Genomic DNA, 27,500 nt, shown 5'->3' with positions numbered 1-27,500 from the left:
CCACCTTACCTCCCTTCGTACATTTTCAACGATGAGGGAAAGTCATGTGACGTCCGTTGTTACATTAACCAAGTGTGCCAGGGGGGACAGCGCTGGGTCTAACACCTCCAGGGATGGACATCATTGACACATGTTGTCATCTGATGGACTCGATGTGCAGAGAGAGAGAGGGGGGGGGGGGGAATTGGGGGGGGGGGGGGGGGTGTCATCCGACGTCCGTTGTTATGGAAACCAAGTGTGTCAGGGGGACATTGCTGGCTCTAACACCTCCAGGGATGGACATCATTGACACATGTTGTCATCTGATGGACTCGATGTGCAGAGAGAGAGAGGGGGGGGGGGGGTGTTGAGTCGTGGCGGAAGTCGAGAGAGAGAAAGGGCGATGAAGTGTGTGTGTGTGTGTGTGTGTTTGTGTAGCTGTACTCTAATGCGCGACATTGCTGGCAGCCAGACCCCGGGAGATGGACACTGCAGACTGGTCAATACAATCTGATGGTGACTGGGGAACACTGGTTTCCTCTGGTGGGGTAGATGAGAGAGAGCGAGAGAGATCGTGTCAGTGTGTGCGTTTCTTTCGCCGGCTACTGGTTGTACCGTGTGTGTGTGTGTGTGTGTTTGCGCGTATGTGGTGTGCGCGTTCGTGCGCGCGAGTGTGTGTGTGTGTGTGACCGCTCCGGCCTGCATACGTGCGTACTTGCGTTCGTCTGTCCCCGTACGTCTGTCTGTCTGTGTGGTTTACAGCTGCTGGTAGAGGTGATAATCACCACACACGGACGCATTGACTGTCTGGTTAACAACGCTGGCACACGTAATCTAATGCTATAGCCTTTGCCCCTATAGGTTAAAGGTACATTCCTTCCCCTCAATTCTTCTTCTTCTTCTTCTTCTTCTTCTTCTTCTTCTTCTTCTTCGTTCATGGGCTGAAACTCCCACGTTCACTCATGTTTTTGCACGAGTGGATTTTTACGTGTATGACCGTTTTTACCCCGCCATTCAGGCAGCACACGCCGATCATTTCGGGGGAAGCATGCTGCGTGTTTTCGTGTCTCTATAACCCACCGGCGAACTCTGACATGGATTACAGGATCTGTTCCGTGCGCACTTGGTCTTGTGCTTGCGTGTACACACGAAGGGGGATAAGGCACTAGCAGGTCTGCACATAAGTTGACCCGAGAGATCGAAAAAAGACCAAGTGCGCACGAAAAAGATCCTGTAATCCATGTCAGAGTTCGGTGGGTTATAGAAACACGAAAATACCCAGCATGCTTCCTCCGAAAGCGGCGTATGGCTGCCTAAATGGCGGGGTAAAAACGGTCATACATGTAAAAGCCGTGGGAGTTTCAGCCCATGAACGAACAAACAAACAAACAAAAAAACCACCACGGCCGGGTTGTGAAATCAGGGCCTTAATCCGATTAGGAGGCCGATGTCTTATCCACTACGCCACTGCGCCCGTCTGCAAAGAATTCAACTCACCATGCATCTCAGGTCTGGCCAGGCTTTGACATGCATGGATAAGACCCTCCCTCCGCTTGGACGCATACCATAAACTAACAGCCTGGGTGATCTCTGTGCATTGTTTGAATTTTGTTATGGATTGATTTGGTCAGGGACACTGGAGCGTTTTTGCGAAATTAATTCAGAAAGAATTCTTACTCTCTGCGGGAAGTATAGTCAGGATGGCGATACTTGGAATGTGTCAAAGTGAAGGGGTGTTCTAAAGAGGCTCTCTGAGATGGCGAGCCGCTTTCGGGGGAAGCATGCTGGGTATTTTGGTGTTTTTATAACCCACCGAACTCTGACATGGATTACAGGATCTTTTCCGTGCGCACTTGGTCTCGTGCTGGCATGTACGTACAAACGAGGGGGGGGGGGGGGGATAAGGCACTATTCATTAGCAACTTGAGACTGCACATGAAGTTGACCTGGAAGATTGGAAAAATCTCCACCCTTGTGGCCAGATCTAAGATGGCGAGCGAAACGTCTTAACGGGAAGGAGTGTGTCGATAACTGTTATATCTACAGGAGAGGAGGGAGGGTGAGAGGGGAAGGAGTGTGTCGATAACTGTTATATCTACAGGAGAGGAGGGAGGGTGAGAGGGGAAGGAGTGTGTCGATAACTGTTATATCTACAGTAGAGGAGGGAGGGTGAGAGGGGAAGGAGTGTGTCGATAACTGTTATATCTACAGGAGAGGAGGGAGGGTGAGAGGGGAAGGAGTGTGTCGATAACTGTTATATCTACAGGAGAGGAGGGAGGGTGAGAGGGGAAGGAGTGTGTCGATAACTGTTATATCTACAGGAGAGGAGGGAGGGTGAGAGGGGAAGGAGTGTGTCGATAACTGTTATATCTACAGGAGAGGAGGGAGGGTGAGAGGGGAAGGAGTGTGTCGATAACTGTTATATCTACAGGAGAGGAGGGAGGGTGAGAGGGGAAGGAGTGTGTCGATAACTGTTATATCTACAGGAGAGGAGGGAGGGTGAGAGGGGAAGGAGTGTGTCGATAACTGTTATATCTACAGGAGAGGAGGGAGGGTGAGAGGGGAAGGAGTGTGTCGATAACTGTTATATCTACAGGAGAGGAGGGAGGGTGAGAGGGGAAGGAGTGTGTCGATAACTGTTATATCTACAGGAGAGGAGGGAGGGTGAGAGGGGAAGGAGTGTGTCGATAACTGTTATATCTACAGGAGAGGACGGAGGGTGAGAGGGGAAGGAGTGTGTCGATAACTGTTATATCTACAGTAGAGGAGGGAGGGTGAGAGGGGAAGGGGTGTGTCGATAACTGTTATATCTACAGGAGAGGAGGGAGGGTGAGAGGGGAAGGAGTGTGTCGATAACTGTTATATCTACAGGAGAGGAGGGAGGGTGAGAGGGGAAGGGGTGTGTCGATAACTGTTATATCTACAGTAGAGGAGGGAGGGTGAGAGGGGAAGGAGTGTGTCGATAACTGTTATATCTACAGGAGAGGAGGGAGGGTGAGAGGGGAAGGAGTGTGTCGATAACTGTTATATCTACAGGAGAGGAGGGAGGGTGAGAGGGGAAGGAGTGTGTCGATAACTGTTATATCTACAGGAGAGGAGGGAGGGTGAGAGGGGAAGGAGTGTGTCGATAACTGTTATATCTACAGTAGAGGAGGGAGGGTGAGAGGGGAAGGAGTGTGTCGATAACTGTTATATCTACAGGAGAGGAGGGAGGGTGAGAGGGGAAGGAGTGTGTCGATAACTGTTATATCTACAGTAGAGGAGGGAGGGTGAGAGGGGAAGGAGTGTGTCGATAACTGTTATATCTACAGGAGAGGAGGGAGGGTGAGAGGGGAAGGAGTGTGTCGATAACTGTTATATCTACAGGAGAGGAGGGAGGGTGAGAGGGGAAGGGGTGTGTCGATAACTGTTATATCTACAGGAGAGGAGGGAGGGTGAGAGGGGAAGGAGTGTGTCGATAACTGTTATATCTACAGGAGAGGAGGGAGGGTGAGAGGGGAAGGAGTGTGTCGATAACTGTTATATCTACAGGAGAGGAGGGAGGGTGAGAGGGGAAGGGAGAAAATTTAAGCTGCTGAGAAATAATGTTTGAGCTCAAATAATATTTTGCTGATTTTTTGCACAAGTTCATGCATGCAACTTCCAGCACGTTCATCATTGATGATCATTTTCACTCAAATGCAGACCCACCCCACCTGCCGATTGATGACGTCAGTGATGATGAACTACGTCACTTGATGGACGTCAACGCGATGGCGTGCTTCCTGACGTGTAAGGTGACGTGAGAAGAATCGTTTCCTTGCAAGTTTCGTTATTGTGGTTTAAAGGCACATTAAGCCTCCCGTAAACCATCACAGATACTGTCAGGCTTTTACACACAGTACAAACACCCTTCCATTTGAACACTCACCGAACGGGAACATCCTAGGTGCCCTACGTAAAGAGCGAGCAATTTTCAAAGAATTAATTTTTCGGATTGTCTCCATCTCAATCGGACCCATCCTGAACTCAGGTCAAAAATGAGTTACTTCCCTTCAACTGGCGATAGCCGTGGAGCGATGATTATCAGAATGAATCGGACCGTGGTGCGTTTTGGCGCTTGACCTAACTTTTAAAATCTAAATAATAAATGGACAGCTTGTTACACAAACATTCTCAAATCATAAAAGAATTCTTTTTTCATCAAGACAAGATCAGTACAATTCCAAGTTTTGAAAGTTTCAAAAAAGAAAACCCCGGAAGCAGGGTCACGCAAGGTATCTGTGATGGTTTACGGGAGGCTTACTGTGCCTTTAAATTCATTAATTAATTACAATTTGCAATTTTTTAATGACCAAAGTCATTAATTAATTTTTAAGCCACCAAGCTGAAATGCAATACCAAAGTTCGGCCTTCGTCGAAGATTGCTTTGTCAAAATTTTAATCAATTTGATTGAAAAATGAGGGTGTGACAGTGCCGCCTCAACTTTTACAAAAAGCCGGATATGACGTCATCAAAGACGTTTATCCAACAAAAGAAAAAAACATCTGGGGATATCATACCCAGGAACTCTCATGTAACATTTCATAAAGATCGGTCCAGCAGTTTACTCTGAATCGCAGCTTTACACAGTGACCCACACAGACACAGACACAGACACACACACACACACACACACACACACACACACACACATACACCACGACCCTCGTCTCGATTCCCCCTCTATGTTAAAACATTGGAGGGAGTCTTAAACTGAAATGGAGGTAAATTTACAGATGTTGTGAACAGAAAATCTGAAAAACCAAGGTCTTTAAAAGAAAAAGTCTTCTTCTTCTTCTGCGTTCGTGGGCTGAAACTCCCACGTACACTCGTGGTTTTTTTTTTGCACGGGTGGAATTTTACGTGTATGACCGTTTTTTACCACGCCATTTAGGCAGCCATACGCCGTTTTCGGAGGAAGCATGCTGGGTATTTTCGTGTTTCGAACTCTGACATGAATTATTACAGAATATGTTCCGTACGCACTTGGTCTTGTGCTTGCGTGTACACACGGGGGTGTTCGGACACCGAGGAGAGTCTGCACACAAAGTTGACTCTGAGAAATAAATCTCTCGCCGAACGTGGGGACGAACTCACGCTGACCGTGAGCGGCCAACTGGATACACTGAAATCCATCGCGCTACCGACTCGAGCTACATCCCCGCCCCAAGAAAAAGTCTGAAAGGGGGAGCCGGGGTCTAATGTCAGGGCCGGACCCAGGGGGGGGGGTTCCAGGGGTTCCGGAACCCCACCCCTGGAAAAAGCATGTACCTTGCTTTGACTTTTACTAGTTTTAGCACCAAAACAATGCTGCTCTTAACCCTCAAAACAAGGCCCAGAATGCACCAGATTGCACAGATTTTAACCGTTTTTCAAAAAATTTCCGGGGGAGCATGCCCCCGGACCGGCCTAGTTCGCGCGCCTGCTTTGCAGGCGCGCGCTTGTGGCTTCGCCACTTCGCTGATTTGCCCCCCCCATAAAAGGAGGAACCCCCCCCTTACAACTCATTTGGTCCGGCCCTGAATGTATAGACACGCCTGCATAGGTATGCTATTGGATACAGTTTAAATATAATACGGTGAGTTATATATATGTTGTCTTTTTAAAAGACACAAGCGTGCCGCGCAAACACAAAGACACACAGGCACAGACACAGAGTCAGACCGTGCACACTCACTCAGTCCCGCGCACTCGCTTTATGGCAGAGACACACGGTCTAACAATTAATGTAATGCACACGCACTGTGACACGCACCCACACACACACACACGCATGCACGCGCACACACACACACACACAAACAAACACACACACAAACAAACACAAGTACGCATGCACTTCAGTCATGGTCCATTTTTGTAAGACTTAAAAATCCAACATTTCGTTTCTGTTTTCTGTACTCCGCCAGATGATGGGACGGTTTGGCACCCCTCAGGAGATTGGAAAGGCATGTCTTAAAGTTATGCAGCAGATGCCACATTTTCTACACTGAGGCACAGAGGCTTTGGTCACAGGAGCGGCTGAACTCGATTTCTGCAAAAAATCTGTGGTGTCAGAATGAATTACTTCACATAAATGTATTGTCAATTTTTGAAAAATTGAAGTAAACCTATACCCTGTCGGTTACTTTTCAAACTTTTCCGATAAACTGACTAACATTGATGTTTTTTGATTCATGCAAACGAATGTTGTGTTATGAATGTGACACATTCTTGTGTTGTATTAAATCGTTGCATAAGCCTAAACTGTGCAAAATGTTCATTTTTTCAATGTATGCGTGCATTCGTGACATATGTGAGCGTTCAGGTCGTACCCGGCCATCGTGTGTGTGTATGTGTGTGCGTGTATGTGTGTTTCTGTGTCTGTGTCTCAGTGTGTGTGTGTGGTGGGTGGCCGGTGTGCAGTGTGTGTGTGTGTGTGTGTGTGTCTGTGTGTCAGTGCCGGTGTGTCAACGGTGTCGTGTGTATTATATGTGTGTGTGTATTGTGTGTGTGTGGTGTGTGTGTGTGTATGTGTGTGTGTGTGCCATGTGGATGCGCCTTGAATAAATTCAGTGAACAAGAAACGTTCTAATCAGCCCACCATGACACTCACACACTGTCAAACTGACACTAACATTCAAAGACTGACTGAAATAACTTGACAAGCGCTAATCCGGCTTTACGTTGGCGGTAAAAAGAAACTTAAAAAAATGAAACCACTCACATTACAGCGGCGTATATCATCAGTAGCATTACACTATTTCTGTCTAATCAGTACGGTCACAAAACTGTCATAGATTTGCTGACATCGGCCATGACTGAGAAAGCCACGGCAGCGCCCCCAGCAGGGCTGAACTACTTTTTTTATTGGAACTCGGCAATCCGGCAAAATGCCGCGACTAAAATTGCCAGAAATACAGTTTCTCAATTTCAACTGAGACAATCTCCAACATTTAATTAACAATGATCCCTTCCCGTTTCCAAGTGTGTTCTCATCAATTTCGGTACAAAGACACTATTCTCATACTGTTCGAATCGCTAATAAGCGAATATTTAACACATCCGGCCCTCAGTTTCTAATTTGTTTCTTGAAGTAAGTTGATTGAGTTTTGAGCGTTTTTATTATCATTACTCTTTTCGTTTGGCGTTATAGCAGCCATTAGCCTCATTATTTGGACCTTACATTTGTGCATTGAGGGAAGAAAAACTAACATTACACTGGAAAGTTCGTGTGTACACGCAAGGATGTAAATTGTGTAAATCCATGTCAGAGCACCTGTGGTCAGAGTTCGGTGGATAGACCCTATCGGTATTCCAAGCTCTCGTGATCTCTCGCAAACTTCAGATCATAGCAAAGCATGCGGTACAGCGATCTCGTGCGAGCTGCACAAGCCAAAGTTCGAAGTTCTCGCGATGTTCAAAGCATAACAAAGGGGTCCGCCTAAACTACGCGCCAGCACGCGCTAGCACGCGCTAGCACGCGCCAGCACGCGCCAGCTTGAACCATAGCACTTATATACTTTATTTTTATATTTCTAGTTAGTTCATCGTCCATTCTCACATAATACAAAATTTCAAACTTCAATGATAAAAAATACGGAAGTTATGACGAGTTTAAGGAGAGCTAATGCACTACTCTCAAATCCGACGATTGTCGGACATGGAGCCACGGCCTTAGCTAGGATAGCTCTCCTATAACGCGTCTTAGCTATCGTAAATTTTATCACTGAAGTTTGAAATTTTGTATAATGTAAGAACTGACGATGAACTAACTAGAAATATAAAAATCAAGTATATAAGTGCTAAGACGCGTTATAGGAGAGCTATCCTAAGGCCGTGGCTCCATGTCCGACAAAAAGACTCGTGCTAATCCCATCTTTCCCGGGGGTGGTAACTATTACATGATACGTACTGCCACCCCGTACTGCTGCTCGGCAACCTCAAACACTTGCCGCGCCGAAACAACGCCAGTAGCTGTCGAAAAAAAATCGACTGATACTTATCCCAGCTTCAGGGGCTGTAACTACACGGGGACACTGCTGCTCAGGCGACACCTTCAAAGGCTTGCCGAAAGAACGCCCCTTAACTTCTTGGCAGAAGAACACCCCTTTCTTGTTCATACCGACAGAAAGAAGAAAGAAAGCCTGCCATCCGCGATCCTTCCGTTGAATTTATGCATATCTCTGCTCAAAAACTTCAAACCCTTCCGACGAAAAAAAACCCAACAACGCCCTTCTTTGACATAATGGCAAATACATGACTGACGTATCTTTCCATTGTTGCTGCTCAAATACTTCACTGAAAATAGTTGCCGACAGATCGCCACCGGCTTCGTGTTGTATAATTATAACTAATGCTGGTCCTAAGTTCTTTGAAGTTGAGACTATCCTAGCAGTTCTGCTATCATCCAACACAACCATCACCATTTTGATTTATGGAGCTGAAATTGTGTATAATTAAAGAATAAAGTAACATAAATGATACAGGTCAAGGCAGTGCCTGCTTCAAAGTGGTTGTGCAGTTGGTATGCATTAATGTCTGTATTCAGTCAATGTCGAAGTTTTGTCATAACTTCCGTAATTTTCATCATTGAAAATTGACATTTTGTATTATGTGAGAATGGACGATGATCTAACAAAAAATATAAAAATAAAGTATGTAAGTGCTATGGATCACACACACACACAGAGGAATGAGTGGCTCTGCATCCGACTGACTGTGTTCGAACGAATGACTCCGTATCCGACATTGTTTTTAATCACTGAAGTGTGAAATTTTGTATAATGTAAGAACTGACGATGGAATGACTAGAAACATACAGATAAATCATATAACAGCTATGAATCTCAGTAGCGTCCACTTAAAATTGGTAGTGCGCAGTTTTAGTCACTGCCGGCGGGATTTTGTCGGATTTGAGAGTAGCGCATTAGCTCGACTAAAACACGTCATAACTACTGAAATGTTCAACACTCAAGCTTGAAATTTTGTATTATGTAAGAATGGACAATGAACTATATAGACTATAAAAATAAATTATGTAAGTGTTATGGATCACTGGGTAGCGTCTACTTCAAACTAGGCGCCAGCACGCGCCAGCTTGAACCATAGCACTTATATACTTTATTTTTATATTTCTAGTTAGTTCATCGTCCATTCTCACATAATACAACATTTCAAACTTCAATGATGAAAAATACGGAAGTTATGACGAGTTTAAGGAGAGCTAATGCACTACTCTCAAATCCGACGATTTCCGCCATTGACTAAACAGCCTGCAAGCTACCACTTTGAAGTAGACGCTACCCGGTGATCCATAACACTTACATAATTTATTTTTATAGTCTATATAGTTAATTGTCCATTCTTACATAATACAAAATTTCAAGCTTGAGTGTTGAACATTTCAGTAGTTATGACGGGTTTTAGGCGAGCTAATGCGCTACTCTCAAATCCGACAAAATCCGGACTAAAACTGCGCGCTACCAAATTTAAGTGGACGCTACTGAGATTCATAGCTGTTATATAATTTATCTGTATGTTTCTAGTCATTCCATCGTCAGTTCTTACATTATACAAAATTTCAAACTTCAGTGATAAAATTTACGATAGCTAAGACGCGTTAGTAGTCGGAGAGCTATCCTAGCTAAGGCCGTGGCTCCATGTCCGACAATCGTCGGATTTGAGAGTAGTGCATTAGCTCTCCTTAAACTCGTCATAACTTCCGTATTTTTTATCATTGAAGTTTGAAATTTTGTATTATGTGAGAATGGACGATGAACTAACTAGAAATATAAAAATAAAGTATATAAGTGCTATGGTTCAAGCTGGCGCGTGCTGGCGCGTGCTAGCGCGTGCTGGCGCGTAGTTTAGTCGGACCGTAACAAAGAGCGTGTCTCGCGAGAGCTGCTCAGATACCGAAAAGGTCTATTACAGAAACACGGAAGCTAACGCACTTGCTATACGCACTCGGAGTGTGATAACCTAAAAAGGTTCCTGCAATGTATCGATCCTGATCATGATCCTGAGTGTATACAAGATTCTGACCCTTGTCATTGTGTTCAAAATAGATCGAGACAGCAGCAACTAGCTAGCTGCATGCGCTGAGTGTCACTGAGAGAATTGTTACACAGTGTACCCCCACACCCCCAATTCAAGACTTCCCCTGTATAAGACCTTGCTTTTTCATATACCTTATTCATGACCTGTGAAAAGGGTATACTTTTTTGTGCCAGTCGCGCTTTGTTGGAAATCTTATTCCAACTCTGCCCCGGATTCTTACTTTGCGCCCAACATATATACACTCCAACTTCCGGTCGTGAAGCGAATTTGCAATCCAAAGCCATTTTGCGGTAGGAACGTAGAGCAGTTGTGATAAAACGAAAACAATCTGATGCTCCACGGCCTTTTATGTTATATGTAGATTTCATTCTCGGAGTGTACATGAAAGACCAGACAACCACATCAACTCTCGGAATGTCATTTGACACTATTTTGCGAAGGAGCGCAGTGCACTTCCGATTCATAGTACGCATGGGACAGTCACAAAGTCACAAACACACACACAAAACTGATACTGCACGTCAGTTTATTGTTGGAGTTTGGAACACACTTTGTGTGTATCGACCTGGAAGTGGAAGTGGTTGTATTCTATGTGAATGTACATTATTTGCCAACCCTCGAATAGTCGAACCTCCGTAAAAAGAGATACTGTGGAAGCAATGTGTCAGATTGATTGTTCATTGGCTACTTTCTAACGACTTGTTGTTAGGGGGCGTTTCATTGTACTAGTACTGGTTGACTGGTCGAGACATGAGACTCACAGCTTGTTCTGATGCTGTTTTATTCAGTGTGGTGTAAGAGAAGAATTGTGCCATATTTCTTTTACTAGAGTAGAGACATTTATAGAGTTGAACACATTGTGATAAAGCCAAGGTTCAGTCTGTGTTACGTCTGTTTTTGCAATCGGCTCCTGTAACCCTCAAACAACACTGGTTGTTGAATATTTGACGCAGACCTTTTCGGTATCTGAGCAGTTTAGTGAGATGTCTGTGAGACATATATGCTCTTTGTTATGCTTCGAAAGTCACGAGAACTACTGTACTATCTTCGGCCTTCACAGCTTGCACGGGACAGCCGTACAACATGCTTTGAAGTTTACAAGAGCTTGCGTGAACTTTGAATACCAATAGAGTTTATTCAGATTCAGATTCTTCACTTGGTGTTCTTATTTCTGTGCTCTGTTATGAAGTATGGGTAGTAGAACTTTACTAAAGTTTGTACAGTAAGCTTGCCTACCAACCCACCCCTATTTTAATTTTCATAGGTACACTGTCCACTTTATCTTTCACTCTAGGGACCTTAGGCGCACCCTGTATAGGGATTCCCCCAATACGAAGAAAAAGAAGTATGAGAACAGGTCACTTTTGGTGCTTTATAATTTTGAACAAACAGAGGCATGAACTTCCAATGCATATTTTCGTAGAGCTTCAAGTTGTGAATTAAATCTCATTGATGATTTTATTTGTTGTAGCTGCTGAGGGCTATCCAGTGTGGGGGGAGAATGGCGGTCAGCGGTCCAGTCACCAGAGGAAAGACCAAGCAGCAGAACAAGTCTCATCAGATTCACATTCAACTTCAGGATGATGTCTTCCAAAGCTGGCGCCACCTCGCTGATAAAGAAGGCCTGGAGACCGATACTGAGGTTGCTGCATTTCTTCTTCAGAGGTAAGAGAATTTGGAATGGAAGTACAGTGTTTTCTTACCCCTTCCCCCTCCTCTTTTAAACTGCCTGATTTAAGAACCCTCTTACCCCATCCCCACCCCCTTTAAAGACTTAACAACAACATTGCTTTCTCGGATTGGGTATTTACACAAGGGTTTTTTCTTCTGTGTGGGTGGCAAGGCAGGGCAACATTTATTTTCAAAATCCCCCATGGTTACATCTTGTGTATGTGTTTTTTGAGGGGACAGGACTAAAAATTACAAATTAGGATGGGGCAGAGAGAGACGGACAGAGTTTCATCATATTCTTTGATGCTTTTGTCATGTATAATTATATTTCTCATCTTGGATATTTTATCTTCACTCACACGTTTGTCTTACCTTTCAGCTACGACCTGAATCCCTCGGTGACTGGTCTGAACCATCCAGAGTGCGAGTCGTGTCAATCAGCGCTCATCCTGGTCTGCCCTCGTTGTAAACCAACAGCGTCTCCGCTTTCACCGAAACAGCCGCAGAGGTCTGGCATCACTCCGTCTCAGCTTTTTCTCACTTTTCAACCAGCTTTACTGTCTTCACAACAGGATGGAACTGCTTCGGACGAGCTTGAAAATGACGATGGGGCAGAGAGGGAGAGAGAGTCTGCCAGCAGTCCATCTCAGCTTTCACTCTCTTTGCAGCCAGCTTTATTGTTTTCACAACAGAATGAAACTGCTTCTGCAGCATCAGTGTCATTGCGTTCGTCACACATGACATCCAACACTTCGGAACATGGCTTTAGACCACACATCGGAATTCTTCCTCCTGTGTCCGGTTTGGCACAGAAATCCACCAGTTTATCAACACCTGTCCTTTCAACTTCAGCACAAAAGTATTCCTCTTCTTCTTCGGACTCACACTCACAGGCACGTTTGCAGGACATCATATCAGCACTGTCATCAGACTGTGGTACGCTTCCTTCACCTGGAGCTGGAACTGAGTTGGAGAGCAAGACTTCAGAAAAAGTAGAACCCTTTGATGTGTCACCATCCTCACCCAATGGTCAAACTTTTTCTTCGGGTAGTAGGGAGTTGTCCATAGTCTCTTTAGAAAAAGTAGAACTCAATGCTGCGTCTCCGTTGTCACACAGTGGTGAACTGCTGTCAGTGTCATCGCCAGCATGCAGACCTGTCTCTCAATCCCCATCAGCAGCTCAGGAAGAACCCATGTCATCAGCAGGTAACGGTGATTCGCCATTGACAAATAGGATCAATTCACCTCCCTCACCAGCTAACAATGTTTCACCGATCTCACCAGCTGACCACAGTTCACCATTGCCGCCAGCTGATCATTCCCTGTTGTCTCCAGCTGACAATGAATCACCGCTCTCACCAGCTGGCAATGATTCACTGTTGTGTCAAGTCCTCTTTCAGTCACCGCCCTCACAAGCTAAGAAAGAATCACCGCCCTCCCCAGCTGATGGTGATTTCATGTCCTCACCAGCACAGCACAGTCAGTCACCGTCATTACCAGTGAGCCCTTCACTTCAAGAAGTTCCCGAGTCTTTGTGGCAGAGTGAATCCGAGTCAGACTCAGAGTACCTGTCACCAAAACCACTCCGCTCAGGTCTACCTTTTGTTTCCATATTTGTGTCGCAAAGTCCTGCGACAGGGGAGGTAACACGAGCTTCCACAAGGGAGGTAACAAGAGCTTCCACAGGGGAGGTAACAAGAGCTTCCACAGGGGAGGTAACAAGAGCTTCCACAGGGGAGGTAACAAGAGCTTCCACAGGGGAGGTAACAAGAGCTTCCACAGGGGAGGTAACAAGAGCTTCCACAGGGGAGGTAACAAGAGCTTCCACAGGGGAGGTAACAAGAGCTTCCACAGGGGAGGTATCAAGAGCTTCCACAGGGGAGGTAAGACGAACTGTCGGGGACGAAAGAAGCTCTACGCCTGGTGACGAAAGTCTCGGTGATACAGCGAATCCAGTTTCTGCGTCACCAGTCAGGTCCACCCCGTTTCTGGTCAGCGGTACTCTGATAAGGTCAGCGCACTATGTTGTGGCTTTTAATGCTAGGAAAAGGCTGAGAAATCACTTGAAAGCCCGACGAGACAATAACAGCAGCAGACAGGAGTGTAGTGCGCATGAGCAGAGTAGTGCGGAGAAGAAGAGTAGGCCATCTGGTTCGAGTCCTCCCTCTGCACGGACTGCAGTCAGAAGAATGGTCAGTGCTTCTTTAATGTATGCATTTTGTTTTCACTTTCGGAATGTTTGTGTTTGTAGGGTTTTGTTTTTAGGGATAATAATAATAATAATGATAATAATAATAATGAGGGTATTTATAGGGTGCAAATCCTAAAATAGTTCAAAGCGCCTTACAATCTTAATTATTATTATCTTAATAACGGCAACAATACACAACATAAGCGCCTTAAATCATGCCGCATTTTGTTTTCAATTTCACTGGAAGTTTCAGGCATGTTTGTGTTTGTATATTTTGTTTTCAGGGATGTGTGCTATTTTTGTTTTCACTTTCAGGGATGTATACATGTGTTTGTATGTTTTGTTTTCAGGGATATGTGCTACTTTTGTTTTCACCTTCAGGGATATGTGCTATTTTTGTTTTCACTTTCAGGGATGTATACATGTGTTTGTATGTTTTGTTTTCAGGGATATGTGCTACTTTTGTTTTCAACTTCAGGGATATGTGCTACTTTTGTTTTCACTTTCAGGGATGTATACATGTGTTTGTATGTTTTGTTTCCAGGGATGTGTGTGGGTTTTGTCTTCACTTTCAGGGATTTATGCAGTATATATATGTTTGTGTGTTTTGTGTTCAGGGATGCGTTTGTTTATTTTGTTTTTAGGGATGTATGTATTGCGTGTTTTGTTTTCATGGAAGAAGATGGCGTCCACTGTAGTAAAACGGAGGATCTGAAAACTGATTGAATCCACTGTATAATCATTATGACCCTCTTTTCCAGCCGAAGAAGCGTGCGTCTCAACTGCTTTCCCGGCCAGACATTGACGGGGATACAGATGCTGACCCATTTCCAGATGAACCCGATCCAGACTGCTTACTTCAACAGACAGAGGCCGAGGGAAACACACAAAGTAAATCTGAATATTGTGAAAATGATGGCGGTTCAGCATCTGGCCAACTCCTTGCTAATGCCAGAAAGGTTAGTATGGTTGGCTGGAAATACCATTGACTTGTTTGTGTTTTTGTGTGTGTATAATTATTCTGTGTTTGTGTGTGTGTGTGTGAGACATATCTCAGTTTCACTGGTCATTTTGTGGAAAAGCCTTGTTTTTGAATTAATGTTTAGCTAGCCTTATCCTTACATTAACATTTAGCATTGTCTTTACAGTAATGTTTAGCCTTGTCTTGACCGTATTTTGACAGTATTGCCTTTACTTACGTTTCAGCCACAACTGGTAAGCCAGAGCCAGATGAAGACCAACCCCAGAAAGCATAGAAACCCGAACAGGTACGCGTGCCCTAAGTGTTACAGATGCTTCCCGTTCCGTGGCATGCTGACTCAGCACATGGCAACGCACAATGTCAAACGACCCAATCGCTGCACGCAATGCGGCGCCAGCTTCACCACCAAAGTCAACCTGAGAGAACACATGGACGCAGCCCACCCCACGCCCAAGACGTACAAGTGCACCCTCTGCTCCGCCTCCTTCGCTAAGCCCAACGGCCTGACCTTTCACCTGCGCAGAGCCCACAACGGCGCCATGTTCAGCTGTGGTGAGTGCGGCAGGCAGTTCCGGCGCCTGACCCAAATCAAACAGCACCAGCTTTCTGCCCACACGGAGAGGGAGAGGCCCCACGTGTGCGAGTTGTGCAACAAGGGGTTTTATCACAAAGGAGGCTTGTCGGATCACATGCGCAGGCACACCAACACGCGACCGTTTCTCTGCCAAACCTGCGGCGCCGCCTTCGTCGACAAAGGCACGCTGAAAGGCCACATCAATCAGAAACACAGCGACTACCGACCCTTCAAGTGCCCCTTGTGTCCCAAAGTCTTTCTCCGACGCTCCATGCTGCGAGCTCACAGTCAAAAACACAGCCAAGAAAAGACCTTTCAGTGTGAACAGTGCGGCCAGGCGTTTGGCTACCGTTCCACCTTGAAGCGCCATGAGCGGGCATGGTGCCCCTACCGCCTCATGTAGTCAGCTGTGTGGGAAGATACTGTACTAACCTTTCCCCTAATAGCGTCACACACACAGATGTATTGTGCCCCTACCGCCTGGAAGAGACTGGCAAATAGTCAGCTGTTTGGGAAGGTATTGTGCTGACCTTTCTTCTCGTAGCGTCACAATTACAGGAATAGTGCCTTTTCCACCAGGAAACGGCTAGCAAACAATGAGCCAAGAGGGAAGTCGTGAAGCTAACCTTTCTCCTACTAGTGACACCCATACAGAGATGGTGTCCTTACCGCCTGGAAAAGACTGGCAAATAGTGAGCCGTATGGGAAAGTGATTGGCTCTTATTCTTTTTTCGGTTTTGTCAAAGGCATTGGGCTAACGTTTCTCCTAAGGAGCGTCACGCACACAGAAGTATGGTGCCCCTACCGCCTAGAAAAGACTAACAAACAGTGAGCTGAAAGGGTAGGCGTTGGGTTTACCTTTCTTCTAGTAGCGTACACACACACAGATGGTGTCACCGTCACAACGGCCTGGAAAAGAACAAACTGTGAGCCATTGAGGATGGCGTTGGACTAACAGTTCTTCTAATAGCGTAACACACAAGACGAATTCCGGAAATAACTCTTGGTGGGTTTGTATGGGTTGTGCAAGAGTGAATACCCTTGCTTTCAATGAGACAAACAGTTCAGAGGCGGGGATATAGCTCAGTTGGTAGCGCGCTGGATTTGTATTCAGTTGGCCGCTGTCAGCGTGAGTTCGATCCCAGGTTTGGCGGAAATTTATTTCACAGAGTCAACTTTCTGTGCAGACTCTTCGGTGTCCGAACTTCCCCCCGTGTACACTACATTGGGTGTGCACGTTAAAGATCCCACGATTGACAAAAGGGTCTTTCCTGGCAAAATTGCTTAGGCACAGTTAATAATTGTCTACCTATACCCGTGTGACTTGGAATAATAGGCTGTGAAAGGTAAATATGCGCCGAAATGGCTGCAATCTACTGGCCGTATAAAATTTCATCTCACACGGCATCACTGCAGAGCGCCTAGAACTGTACCCACGGAATATGCGCGATATAAGACTCATTGATTGATTGAAGTCGCTAGCGAGGGTTGTTTCTGAAACACATGGACAAGGAGCTTGTGTGGGTTGTTTGTCTCACGTAGTAAAAGTAAGGGTATTCACTCTGTCACACCCCATACAAACCCGAACATCGTCTTTTTCATGGTACATTGTACTTATTGCTTCGTTTAGCTTGAACTTTCTGTAGATTGAAGAGCCCCCCGCGGGTTAGGGGGAGTCCCATATTAGTTGGGACGAGAAAGAATTTACCCGATGCTCCCCAGCATGTTGTAAGAGGCGACTAACGGATTCTGTTTCTCCTTTTACCCTTGTTAAGTGTTTCTTGTATAGAATATAGTCAATCTTTGTAAAGATTTTAGTCAAGCAGTATGTAAGAAATGTTAAGTCCTTTGTACTGGAAACTTGCATTCTCCCAGTAAGGTAATACATTGTACTACGTTGCAAGCCCCTGGAGCAATTTTTTTATTAGTGCTTTTGTGAACAAGAAACAATTGACAAGTGGCTCTATCCCCTCTCCCCCCTTTCCCCGTCGCGATATAACCTTCGTGGTTGAAAACGACGTTAAACACCAAATAAAGTAAAAAATAAAGCTTTTTCATGGTACATTGTACTTATTGCTTCGTTTAGCTTGAACTTTCTGTAGATTGAAGAATACACTAACTTGTCGGTGACATTAGTTGTACATTGTAATTGTATGAATGCAGTGAAAGTTAATTTTGGAATTTGTCTATTGTACTACATGTAATGTACTTTTGTATTTTTCTCCTGTTTACATTTAGTCAAGTTTCGACTAGTGTTTTAACATAGACGGGGAATTGAGACAAGGGTGGTGGTTTATGTGTGTGTGTGTTTATAGAGCTATTCAGAGAAAAATAATGCACCGATCTTCATGAAACTTGTCAAGAGACTTCCTGGGTAAGATATCCCCAGACGTTTTTTCCATTTTTTCGATAAATGACTTGGATGAGGACTGAGGTCATATCTTGCTTTTAGTGAAATTTGAGGCGGCACTGTCACGCCGTCATTTGTCAACCAAATTGATTGACATTTTGGACAAGCAATCTGTGACTCAGTCCGGACTATTGCAATTGCATTTCAACTCAGAAGCTTAGAAATGAAATAATTAGTTTGCAGCTAATTAAAGTTGTCATTCAAAACGAATTTTCACTTACAGATTAAAAAATAAATGATTTCATTGTGTTCCTCATCTTCTGAATTCAAGAATATATGTAGAGGTTACATGCCGAGTCTCAGTGATTATTAAAAATAATGGTCGAAGTTAGCGGATCATGAAAAATGCGAGCTTCAGCGAACTGAGACCATTATTTTTAATAATCACTGAGACGAGGTGTGTAACCTCTTTATTCCTCCTTTCTTCAGTTATTCAAAGAAAACAGGAGTTTTTGTGCGAAAGTTTGATCGAATCCAAATCACTCAACCAGTCAACCTGCGCAGGCGATTGATTAATGCGCGCCGTATAGTTCCGTGCAAATCATTCCATTCTGTTAACACTTCTTGTCAGTTTCCCTGTTTTGGACTAACATCAAGTACACAGATATGCTGTTATTCTGCTGTAGCGGTAAAGACAGAGTGTGTGTTCTGTTCATGTTTTGGTATCGCTCAGGAAATGTTCTTTCCTCGAATGTGACTAGCAGACGAAGTTTTACACCCGTGTTCCAACGTTAAAAACTGTATGAAGTTCAGTTTTCTGGGGCAAAATAGTGTATGAAACCGCTGCATGTTCTTTAAGTTGATTAAATGTTTGCAATTGATTGCGTGTGATCTGTTTATAAAATGAAATATTGTTGAAAACTGACCGTCGGATTGCAGTCTTGTCGATGCAGCCGAAATCTGGAAGGGGAACTACTCGTGTCGCTAGACAAAGTATGAGAGTTACTTTTCCTTGGAATCTTGCTAGCGATAAACGATTGTGCACGGCAGATCTGAATTCAGAAAACAACCAAACTCATGGATTTTATATTGAGATTCATGTGTTGAAGCCTGTAGTTGCTGGTTTAAATGCGGTATGGTTGTATTGTTTGCTCCAGAAATGTATATTTTGTACATTAGAGCGTTGGGAACTTTTCAGTCGCAAAAGTAGTACCGAAACAGAACAGCTTCTCAACCCATTGCACTATCGAGGATTCAGGCTGTTGCTGGCTCGTTATTTGTTTGGTTGCTGGGTCATTATAAAAAAATAACTAGCTCTACAAGTTTACAGAGGTAAAGAAGCAGAGGGGGGAATAAAGATATGTTATTGTTTACTTTAAAAACGCACTCAGAACTAAAGAAAATATGGTTTGAGTATAATGTTTGCATGCTTCGCAGAGATGAGCAAAACCCGTCTCGGTCTTCGGGTATTGTTAGCCAAGACTATCTGAATGTACTCTCGCCAACGACTGGTTTTTGGAGTTGATTTTATAGTTTGATGTCTACAGATTGACTAAATATTTTTTAATCGCTTCACGTGACTTTTTGATTTTGTTATATTTGAATTTTGAACAAATTATGGAATTGGAAGAAAATAAAAAGCATTAATATTGACAGGCATCTTCGTCTTCTCATTGTCATTGTCTTTTTAATTTTGTTTTTTAATTACATTCCAACCAAACACACACACCCTCACTTCTGTACAGTAGTCAACCACAGATACACACATACAATTCACAATTCAAACCAACTGCTTTATTCTGCTTTAATTTTCTCACTTTGCATCATAATTATGGCCAAGACTTTAAACTTTGTGACATGTGTACACCGACACACCACGTAAGGAGGTGTGTCAACACTTAAAGCTGAACATCCTTCTCCAGGAGACCAAGCCTTGTTATTGTAGAAGTTGAGTAGAAGCCACAGAGCTAAATTTAGAATTGCCAGCAGGAGGAACCAGAGCTACATCTGGCTCGTGCATTTGGCTTGAGAATACAGGCCGACGCCACAGTTGACTTGAGCTGCGCGAAACACATCGCAATCCTCTTTAGTCTTTCCTCCGGTTCCGCACAACAGTTTGAGACAGGCCACGTACACCTGTCATTGTTGATGATGATAATGAAGACTTATCAAACAGTCCTTCTTTCAAGAGATCACAGTCACACACATATACACACACGCATGCACACACACACACACACACACACACACACACACACACACACACACACACATCATCCTGGTAATATATCGATCATCACAACTTTCATCACGCCCCCAAGCCAGTTAGTTGAATACCGCTAAACTGAATGGTGTAACGTTCCCTTAAGATAGAATGAAGTTTACATTAAAGCTGTCGATACGGATTGGTGTAACGTTCCCATCAGAAAAAAAGAAGTTTACCTTAAAGGTGTTGATACTGATTGGTGTAACGTTCCCATTAGAGAGAAAGAAGTGTACCTTAAAGCTGTCGATACTGAATGGTGTAACGTTCCCGTAAGAGAGAAAGAAGTTTACCTTAGAGCTGTCGATACTGGTAACGTTCCCGTAAGAGAGAAAGAAGTTTACCTTAGAGCTGTCGATACTGAATGGTGTAACGTTCTCATTAGAGAGAAAGAAGTTTACCTTAACTCTGTCGATACTGGTAACGTTCCCGTTAGAGAGAAAGAAGTTTACCTTAGAGCTGTCGATACAGTGGTAACGTTCCCGTAAGAGAGAAAGAAGTTTACATTAAAGCTGTCGATACTGGTAACGTTCCCGTTAGAGAGAAAGAAGTTTACCTTAAAGCTGTTGATTCTGGTAACGTTCCCGTTAGAGAGAAAGAAGTTTACCTTAAAGCTGTTGACACTTAATGGTGTAACGTTTCCATCAGAAAAAAAGAAGTGTACCGGCTTAACACTGTCGACACTGGTAATGTTCCCGTTAAAGAGAAAGAAGTTTACCTTAGAGCTGTCGATACTGGTAACGTTCCCATAAGAGAGAAAGAAGTTTACCCTAAAGCTGTCGATTCTGGTAACGTCGTTCCCGTTAGAGAGAAAGAAGTTTACCCTAAAGCTGTCGATTCTGGTAACGTTCCCGTTAGAGAGAAAGAAGTTTACCCTAAAGCTGTCGATTATGGTAACATTCCCGTTAGAGAGAAAGAAGTTTACCTTAAAGCTGTCGACACTGGTAACGTTCCCGTTGGAGAGAAAGAAGTTTACCCTAAAGCTGTCGATTCTGGTAACGTTCCCGTTAGAGAGAAAGAAGTTTACCCTAAAGCTGTCGATTATGGTAACATTCCCGTTAGAGAGAAAGAAGTTTACCCTAAAAATTTCGACACTGGTAACGTTCCCGTTAGAGAGAAAGAAGTTTACCCTAAAGCTGTCGATTCTGGTAACGTTCCCGTTAGAGAGAAAGAAGTTTACCCTAAAGCTGTCGATACTGGTAACGTTCCCGTTAGAGAGAAAGAAGTTTACCTTAACTTAAAGCTGTCGATACTGGTAACGTTCCCGTTAGAGAGAAAGAAGCTAACCTTAAAGCTGTCGACACTGGTAACGTTCCCGTTGGAGAGAAAGAAGTTTACCTTAAAGCTGTCGATACTGGTAACGTTCCCATAAGAGAGAAAGAAGTTTACCTTAAAGCTGTCGACACTGGTAACGTTCCCGTTAGAGAGAAAGAAGTTTACCTTAAAGCTGTCGACACTGGTAACGTTCCCAAAAGAGAGACTGAAAGAAGCTAACCTTAAAGCTGTCGATACTGGTAACGTTCCTATTAGAGAGAAAGAAGTTTACCTTAAAGCTGTCGACACTGTTTTTCCTCAGGCAGCGCCCCGGACTGCTGACCCACCTCGTGGTGTACACGTCACCACACGTCTTCATCACACCGCCCAGGTTTTCGCATTGGCCAGTCAGAACTGTCCTCGCTTCCTGGCACTGCGGATTCCTAGGGTCACCCACAGAAACCATCATACAAGCTATTTACAACTGCACGAGCGAACATGATTGTAAGCGGACGCTGAGACACGCAGACACACTCGCCCCATCCCCACTTTACACACACGTGACACACACACACACACAGGCACTGACTCGCGCACGCACACACACACGCACGCACACACACACGCACACACACACACACACGCACGCACGCACGCACACACACACACACACGCACGCACGCGCACACACACACACACGCGCACACACTGACACACACACATACACACACACAAACGCACGCACACACACACACACGCACGCACGCACACACGCACGCACGCACACACACACGGCACACACACACACGCACGCACACACGCACACACACACACACACACACACACTTACTCACTCCCGCCACCCCCCTCCTCCACACAGACACACGGCTATGTTCTGAAATTAAGTACCACTGCACCTTGCTTTCATAATTATGTGTGTTTAATATATATGTGCTGTGCCTGTTGCTTTGTAATCATAAACACTACATACGTTTGTTGCGCGTCCTGCTTGGCGAGTGCGATGTAGGAGTCAAGAACACCGTAGGACAGCACATTTTGTCCGGCCTTGGACTTGGCTTCCAGCTCTTTCTTCGCTCTGTAGTCCGAGTCGCTCGGGAAGCCTGCACACAAACCATTGCCGGTCTAACACGAAATTTTTACTCCACAAAACATTTACCCCGGAGTAAATATTTCGTACGAAATTCTTACTCCGAGTACACTTTTCGTACGAGAAAAGAACTCCCCAAGGCACGAAAAAATTACTCCCTCCACGACATTTTTACTCCCCATTTTGTTTACTTCCAGTAAAAATCTCGTACGTAAAAATGGGATGCGGGCGAAGGGATAATGCCAATAAGTGATTTCGCGCACACGAATGTCGCGCTACCCTCCTTCCACCCCTTCCACCACCAAGACTAACAGGGAGGGGACAAGGGAGTAAAAATTTCGTACACCTGGCATGGGAAGTTAAATTGCTCGTGTTGGGATGAAGTAATTTATTCGTTATTTATTCGTCAGGGGAGTAACATTTTTGTACGAAATGTTTACTCGGAACTCACCTGTCTTGGGGAGTAATTTTCTCGTGCAATGGGGGAGTGCTTTTTTCGTAAAGGGAGTAACTTTTTCGTACGAAATGTTTACTCCGGAGTAAAAATTTCGTGGGAGTAATTTTCTCGTGTTACACCGGCTGTAGCTCATTTGAGAGCCTCTGGTACAGCGGAACCCCCTCCTGGCAGACCCCCCTATGTTCAGACTTCCTCTCTTCTAAGACCTTACTTTTTCGGATGTTCTCTTCATAGCCTCTGTAAATGTGCCTCTGTTTTAAGACTCCCTCCATTTTAAGACTCCCTCCATTTTAAGACTCCCTCTATTTTAAGACTCCCTCTATTTTAAGACTCCCTCCATTTTAAGACTCCCTCTATTTTAAGACTCCCTCTATGTTAAGACTCCCTCCTTTTTAAGACTCCCTCCATTTTAAGACTCCCTCTATTTTAAGACTCCCTCTATTTTAAGACTCCCTCCATTTTAAGACTCCCTCTATTTTAAGACTCCCTCCATTTTAAGACTCCCTCCATTTTAAGACTCCCTCCATTTTAAGGCTCCCTCTATTTTAAGACTCCCTCTATTTTAAGACTCCCTCCTTTTTAAGACCTCATTTTCTCAGATTTTTGAAGGTCTTAAAAGGGGGGTTCCACTGCAGCTGCTGCACTTCCATTCCACCGCCATCACTTTTGCACACAACAGCACGCGTGTGTGCACTAATGTAGACACGCACTCAAGCACGTACGCACTCACGGACACACTGACACAAAAATACGCGTGCGCAGGGGTTGACACACGCATACCTATGACCATGCGTCAGCAGGTGCGTAAACACACGGGCATGCACGCACTTACACACACACACACACACTGAATAAAATCACCCGCGTGCACACACACACACATGCACGCACGCATGCAGACACACGCGCACGCATGTACAGAAAGTACCCAACAGATTTTCGGTACTCGTCAGTCCTTATAAAGCGATTCTCCTATCTCAGACAAAGAGCCTGGATAGATCTGTAGTCTGACTACCCAAATTTATGAAGTTATAATCGAACCCATATGATCATAATGTTTATGTAAAGGGCTCAGAGTTTTGACAAGAGCGCTACGGGCGTTACGTGTCGGCGACGAATGTGCCTTCCGAAATCTCCTTCTTCTTCGTTCTTGAGCTGAAACTCCCACGTTCACTCATGTTTTTGCATGAGTGGGTTTTTACGTGTATGACCGTTTTTACCCCGCCATTGAGGCAGCATATGCCGATTTCGGGGGAAGCATGCTGAATATGTTCGTGTCAGTTTTCATAACCCACCGAACTCTGACATGGATTACATGATCTTTTCTGTTTGCACTTGGTCTTGTGCTTGCGTGTACACACGAAGGGGGATAAGGCACTAGCAGGTCCGCACATAAGTTGACCTGAAAAATCTCCACCCTTAACCCACCAGGCAGCCGAGGCCGGCATTCGAACTCACGACCTTCCGATTAAGAGGCCGACGTCTTACCAACACGCCACTGCGCCCGTCGCCTTCAAAAATAAAATCAAGAATATGAACTCCAGGGCCCCTCGAGGTAGAGAGCCTTGGGCTGAGTTGAACGAACCGAAAGTGGGTGCCATCCAAACGGGAGAGAACAAACCGTGGGGTCCGATTCGTTGAAATCACAAACAATCTCAATCTCAATCTCAACCAATCCAACGCTGCGGTTGGCTCCCGCCCGGTTGGTAACTTTCTCTTGCACGCCGGTCCTGCTGTCCTTACCGCAGATTGTCCCGGCAGGGTTGGTCAGGCTCCTGAAGTCTTGGTCGCCACACGCGATGTCCAGATCTGAATACTTGTCTGAGTAGGTGACGGACAGTTGGTCCTTGATGACGACCGCTCGAAACGAGCCGTACTTGCCCTCGACGCGATGTTTTCTTCGCGGTTTCTGGCCCTCGTAGCTCCACGTCCATGGCGATTCAGTGAAATCGGCCGCCTTCATGTACTGAGCAAAAATGAAAGGCGGGTCGTTGTCAAAGTGTCTGAATTTCAAAAGAAACCGGTTTTGTGTATAGGAGCATGCCAAGCCATGCAACAACAAACAACGACGACGACGACAACAACAACAACATTTACAACAGCAACAACAACAACCAACCGGCCAAACCAACAAACAAATCGTGATGTCGAAACATTTATCAGAGTCAGTTATTCGCTGCGATTGTTGGTTTTAACTGGTCGACCAAGTGTTGCTTGTTTGTCCAAGGTTTAAAGGGGCGCAACTCTTCGCCAACGCTTGTAAATCCCGAAAGGTATTTCCGGAAAACGTCTGTGTCCACTACTGCCACTTCAGAATGTGAAATTTCAAATTAGTCATGTATTACACGAACGAGATTCGTCAGCTTGCAACTTTCCCGTGTCCCTTACCTTGGCAAAATCCTTGGTGTTGAGCCGGTTAATCTGTGACGTCACCGTGCTGTCACTGTTATTGGATTTAAGGGTGACAGTGACGTCACTGACGTAGACGCCTCCCGTGCTTGACTTGGCGTAGAAGTTGGTTTTGATCGTCACGCCGTGCTCCACCGTCACATCCACGTCATACCCGGAGCAGTGAAAGTGCGCCATCTTGTATCTGCCGGGTCAGATGAATAAACATCACAAATAAACGAGATGAATCCATTTCATTTTTCTCGAATTCAACCACCTCTCTCTCTCTCTCGAACTCAACCACCGCGCTCTCTCTCCCTACCCCTCTCTCTCTCAGTTTCTCTCACTCTCTCAATCTGTCTCTCTCTCTGCCTCCTTCTTTGTCTCTCTCCCTCCCCCTCTCTCTCTCTCTCACTCTCTCTCTCTCTCCTCTCTCTCTCTCTCTCTCCTCTTCTCTCTCTCTCTCTCTCTCTCTCTCTCTCTCTCTCTCTCTCTCTCTCTCTCTCTCTCTCTCTCTCTCTCTCTTGAACTCAGTCTCCTCTCTATCTCTCGTTCTCTCCCCCCCCTTTCTCTCTCACCGACATGGAAAGACGTCGTAGTGATAATAGGCGGCCGTCATGGTGTCATAAAACTTTTCCAGCTGCGCTTCCTTGAGGTAATAGGAGCATTCGTGCTTTTTGGCTGCAACACGCGCAGGTCAGTCCATAGAAACATCAAGATCACACCGACATAATTTATGCTGCACCGTTGACGCGCTACCCCACTAGGATGGTGTGTGTGTCAGTGTGTGTGTGTGTGTGTGTGTGTGTGTGTGTGTGTGTAAGTGTGTGAGTGAGTGTGTGTGTGTGTGTGTGTGTGTGGGTACGTGCCTCAGTGTGTGTGAGTGGGTGGGTGTATGTGTGTGGATTGGTGTGGGTGTGTGCGGCTGCGGGTTTGTGTGTGTGGGGTGTGTGTGTGTGGATATGGGTGTGTGAATGTGTAAGTGTTTGTGTGTGTGTGTGCGTGTGTGTGTGTGTTTACGTGTGTGTGCGTGTGTGTGTGTGTTTACGTGTGTGTGTGTGAGTGTGTGTGTGTGTGTGTGTGTGTGTGTGTGTGCCTGTGCCGAATATGAGCCAGTAACAAAATTTGATGTTACAACATACAGGTACCCCCCACCACTCCCAGACCATACCCGCGCTCGCTCTCACCAGCGTTTTCTCAGACACACCGAAAAACAAGTGAAACAGACATTACACGCACACCCGTACAAACAGAGACAATTAAAGCACACCTACCACAATAATCGTCGATTTGACGGTAGCCCCAGTAGCACCCGTTACAGATGCCGTTGGTACACTTCACATGGCTCATGCACTCCGAGTAGCTGGAACACGTTTTCCCCATTTTCCTGCCTGAAACACAACAACACTAATTTCCTGCCTGAAACACAACACCAATTTCCTGCCTGAAACACAACAACACCGATTTCCTGCCTGAAAACACAACATCAATTTCCTGTCTGAAATACAACAACACTATTTTTTTGTCTGAAACACACAAACACTAGTTGCCTGCATGGAACACAACAACACTGATTTTCTGCCTGAAACACAACACCGATTTCCTGCCTCAAAAACAAAACTAGTTAGTTGCCTGCATGAAACACAACAACACTGATCTCCTCCCAGAAAAAAAAAGAAATTAGAACTTGCTTGCCTGACACACAACATAAGACTCCTGCCTGATTTACATATCGTTAAAAATTAGACCACGAAGATGACTCAACATTCACCACATCTACCATTGAAATCGGTCTTCAAAAATGGCTATATACCATTAACTTAAATGAGTCCACAAAAATGACTTCACCATATATACCATTGAAATCCGTTCACCAAAATGACAATACCATTAAAATAAGTCCACAAAAATGAGAACGTTTAAAATAAATCCACAGAAAATACTTTATAATCACCACATCTACCATTGAAATCGGTCCACAAAATGACTTCACCATTAAAAATAAATCCACACAAATTACATCACGTTCACCACATCTACTATTTAAATCAGTCCTAAACATGACTAAATACCATTAAATTGAGTCCACAAAAATGGCTACTTACCACATATACCAATAAAATCGGTTCACAAAAATGACTTTACCGTTGAAATCTGTCCACTTAAATGACTAGACCATTGAAAATCTGTTCACTTAAATGACTAGACCGTTGAAAGTTG

The 27,500-nt window shown here is 44.8% G+C and overlaps 2 protein-coding genes and 1 long non-coding RNA gene across 5 annotated transcripts in view; 2 read left to right on the top strand and 1 right to left on the bottom strand.

The window, feature by feature from the left end:
- The window catches only part of LOC138968235 (uncharacterized), an 18,398-nt gene extending 12,163 nt beyond the window's left edge, over window positions 1-6,235 (top strand). The window contains exons 2-3 of the long non-coding RNA XR_011456110.1: window positions 3,664-3,755; window positions 5,911-6,235. This is a non-coding gene — a long non-coding RNA (uncharacterized lncRNA). The remainder of the gene's footprint in view (window positions 1-3,663; window positions 3,756-5,910) is intronic.
- A 776-nt stretch (window positions 6,236-7,011) lies between these two features.
- LOC138968232 (uncharacterized) lies at window positions 7,012-19,463 on the top strand. Of its 2 annotated transcripts, none has more exons than XM_070340786.1 (5): window positions 7,012-7,076; window positions 11,514-11,707; window positions 12,093-13,905; window positions 14,666-14,863; window positions 15,111-19,463. In XM_070340786.1, exons 2-5 carry the CDS (start codon window positions 11,544-11,546, stop codon window positions 15,861-15,863), a joined length of 2,928 nt encoding a protein of 975 aa, XP_070196887.1. In that variant the 5' UTR covers window positions 7,012-7,076; window positions 11,514-11,543; the 3' UTR covers window positions 15,864-19,463. The 2 variants fall into 2 exon arrangements, with proteins under 2 accessions (XP_070196887.1, XP_070196886.1); XM_070340785.1 differs by lacking the exon at window positions 7,012-7,076 and adding an exon at window positions 10,288-10,332.
- Window positions 19,464-19,600: 137 nt separating this feature from the next.
- The window catches only part of LOC138968231 (uncharacterized), a 21,119-nt gene continuing 13,219 nt past the window's right edge, over window positions 19,601-27,500 (bottom strand). The window contains exons 5-11 of one of the 2 annotated variants that reach the window (XM_070340783.1): window positions 26,555-26,671; window positions 25,859-25,961; window positions 25,281-25,485; window positions 24,636-24,858; window positions 22,319-22,448; window positions 21,620-21,779; window positions 19,601-19,946 (exon numbers count right to left, since the gene is read on the bottom strand). In XM_070340783.1, coding sequence (XP_070196884.1) covers window positions 19,812-19,946; window positions 21,620-21,779; window positions 22,319-22,448; window positions 24,636-24,858; window positions 25,281-25,485; window positions 25,859-25,961; window positions 26,555-26,671 — 1,073 coding nt within the window. In that variant the 3' untranslated portion in view covers window positions 19,601-19,811. The remainder of the gene's footprint in view (window positions 19,947-21,619; window positions 21,780-22,318; window positions 22,449-24,635; window positions 24,859-25,280; window positions 25,486-25,858; window positions 25,962-26,554; window positions 26,672-27,500) is intronic. The other variant, XM_070340784.1, reaches the window with a different exon arrangement.

Source organism: Littorina saxatilis, linkage group LG6 (assembly GCF_037325665.1).
Source record: "Littorina saxatilis isolate snail1 linkage group LG6, US_GU_Lsax_2.0, whole genome shotgun sequence".
Taxonomy (NCBI): domain Eukaryota; kingdom Metazoa; phylum Mollusca; class Gastropoda; order Littorinimorpha; family Littorinidae; genus Littorina; species Littorina saxatilis.
Note: the sequence above shows the minus strand (reverse complement) of the source record. Positions and strands in the feature narration are given on the sequence as shown.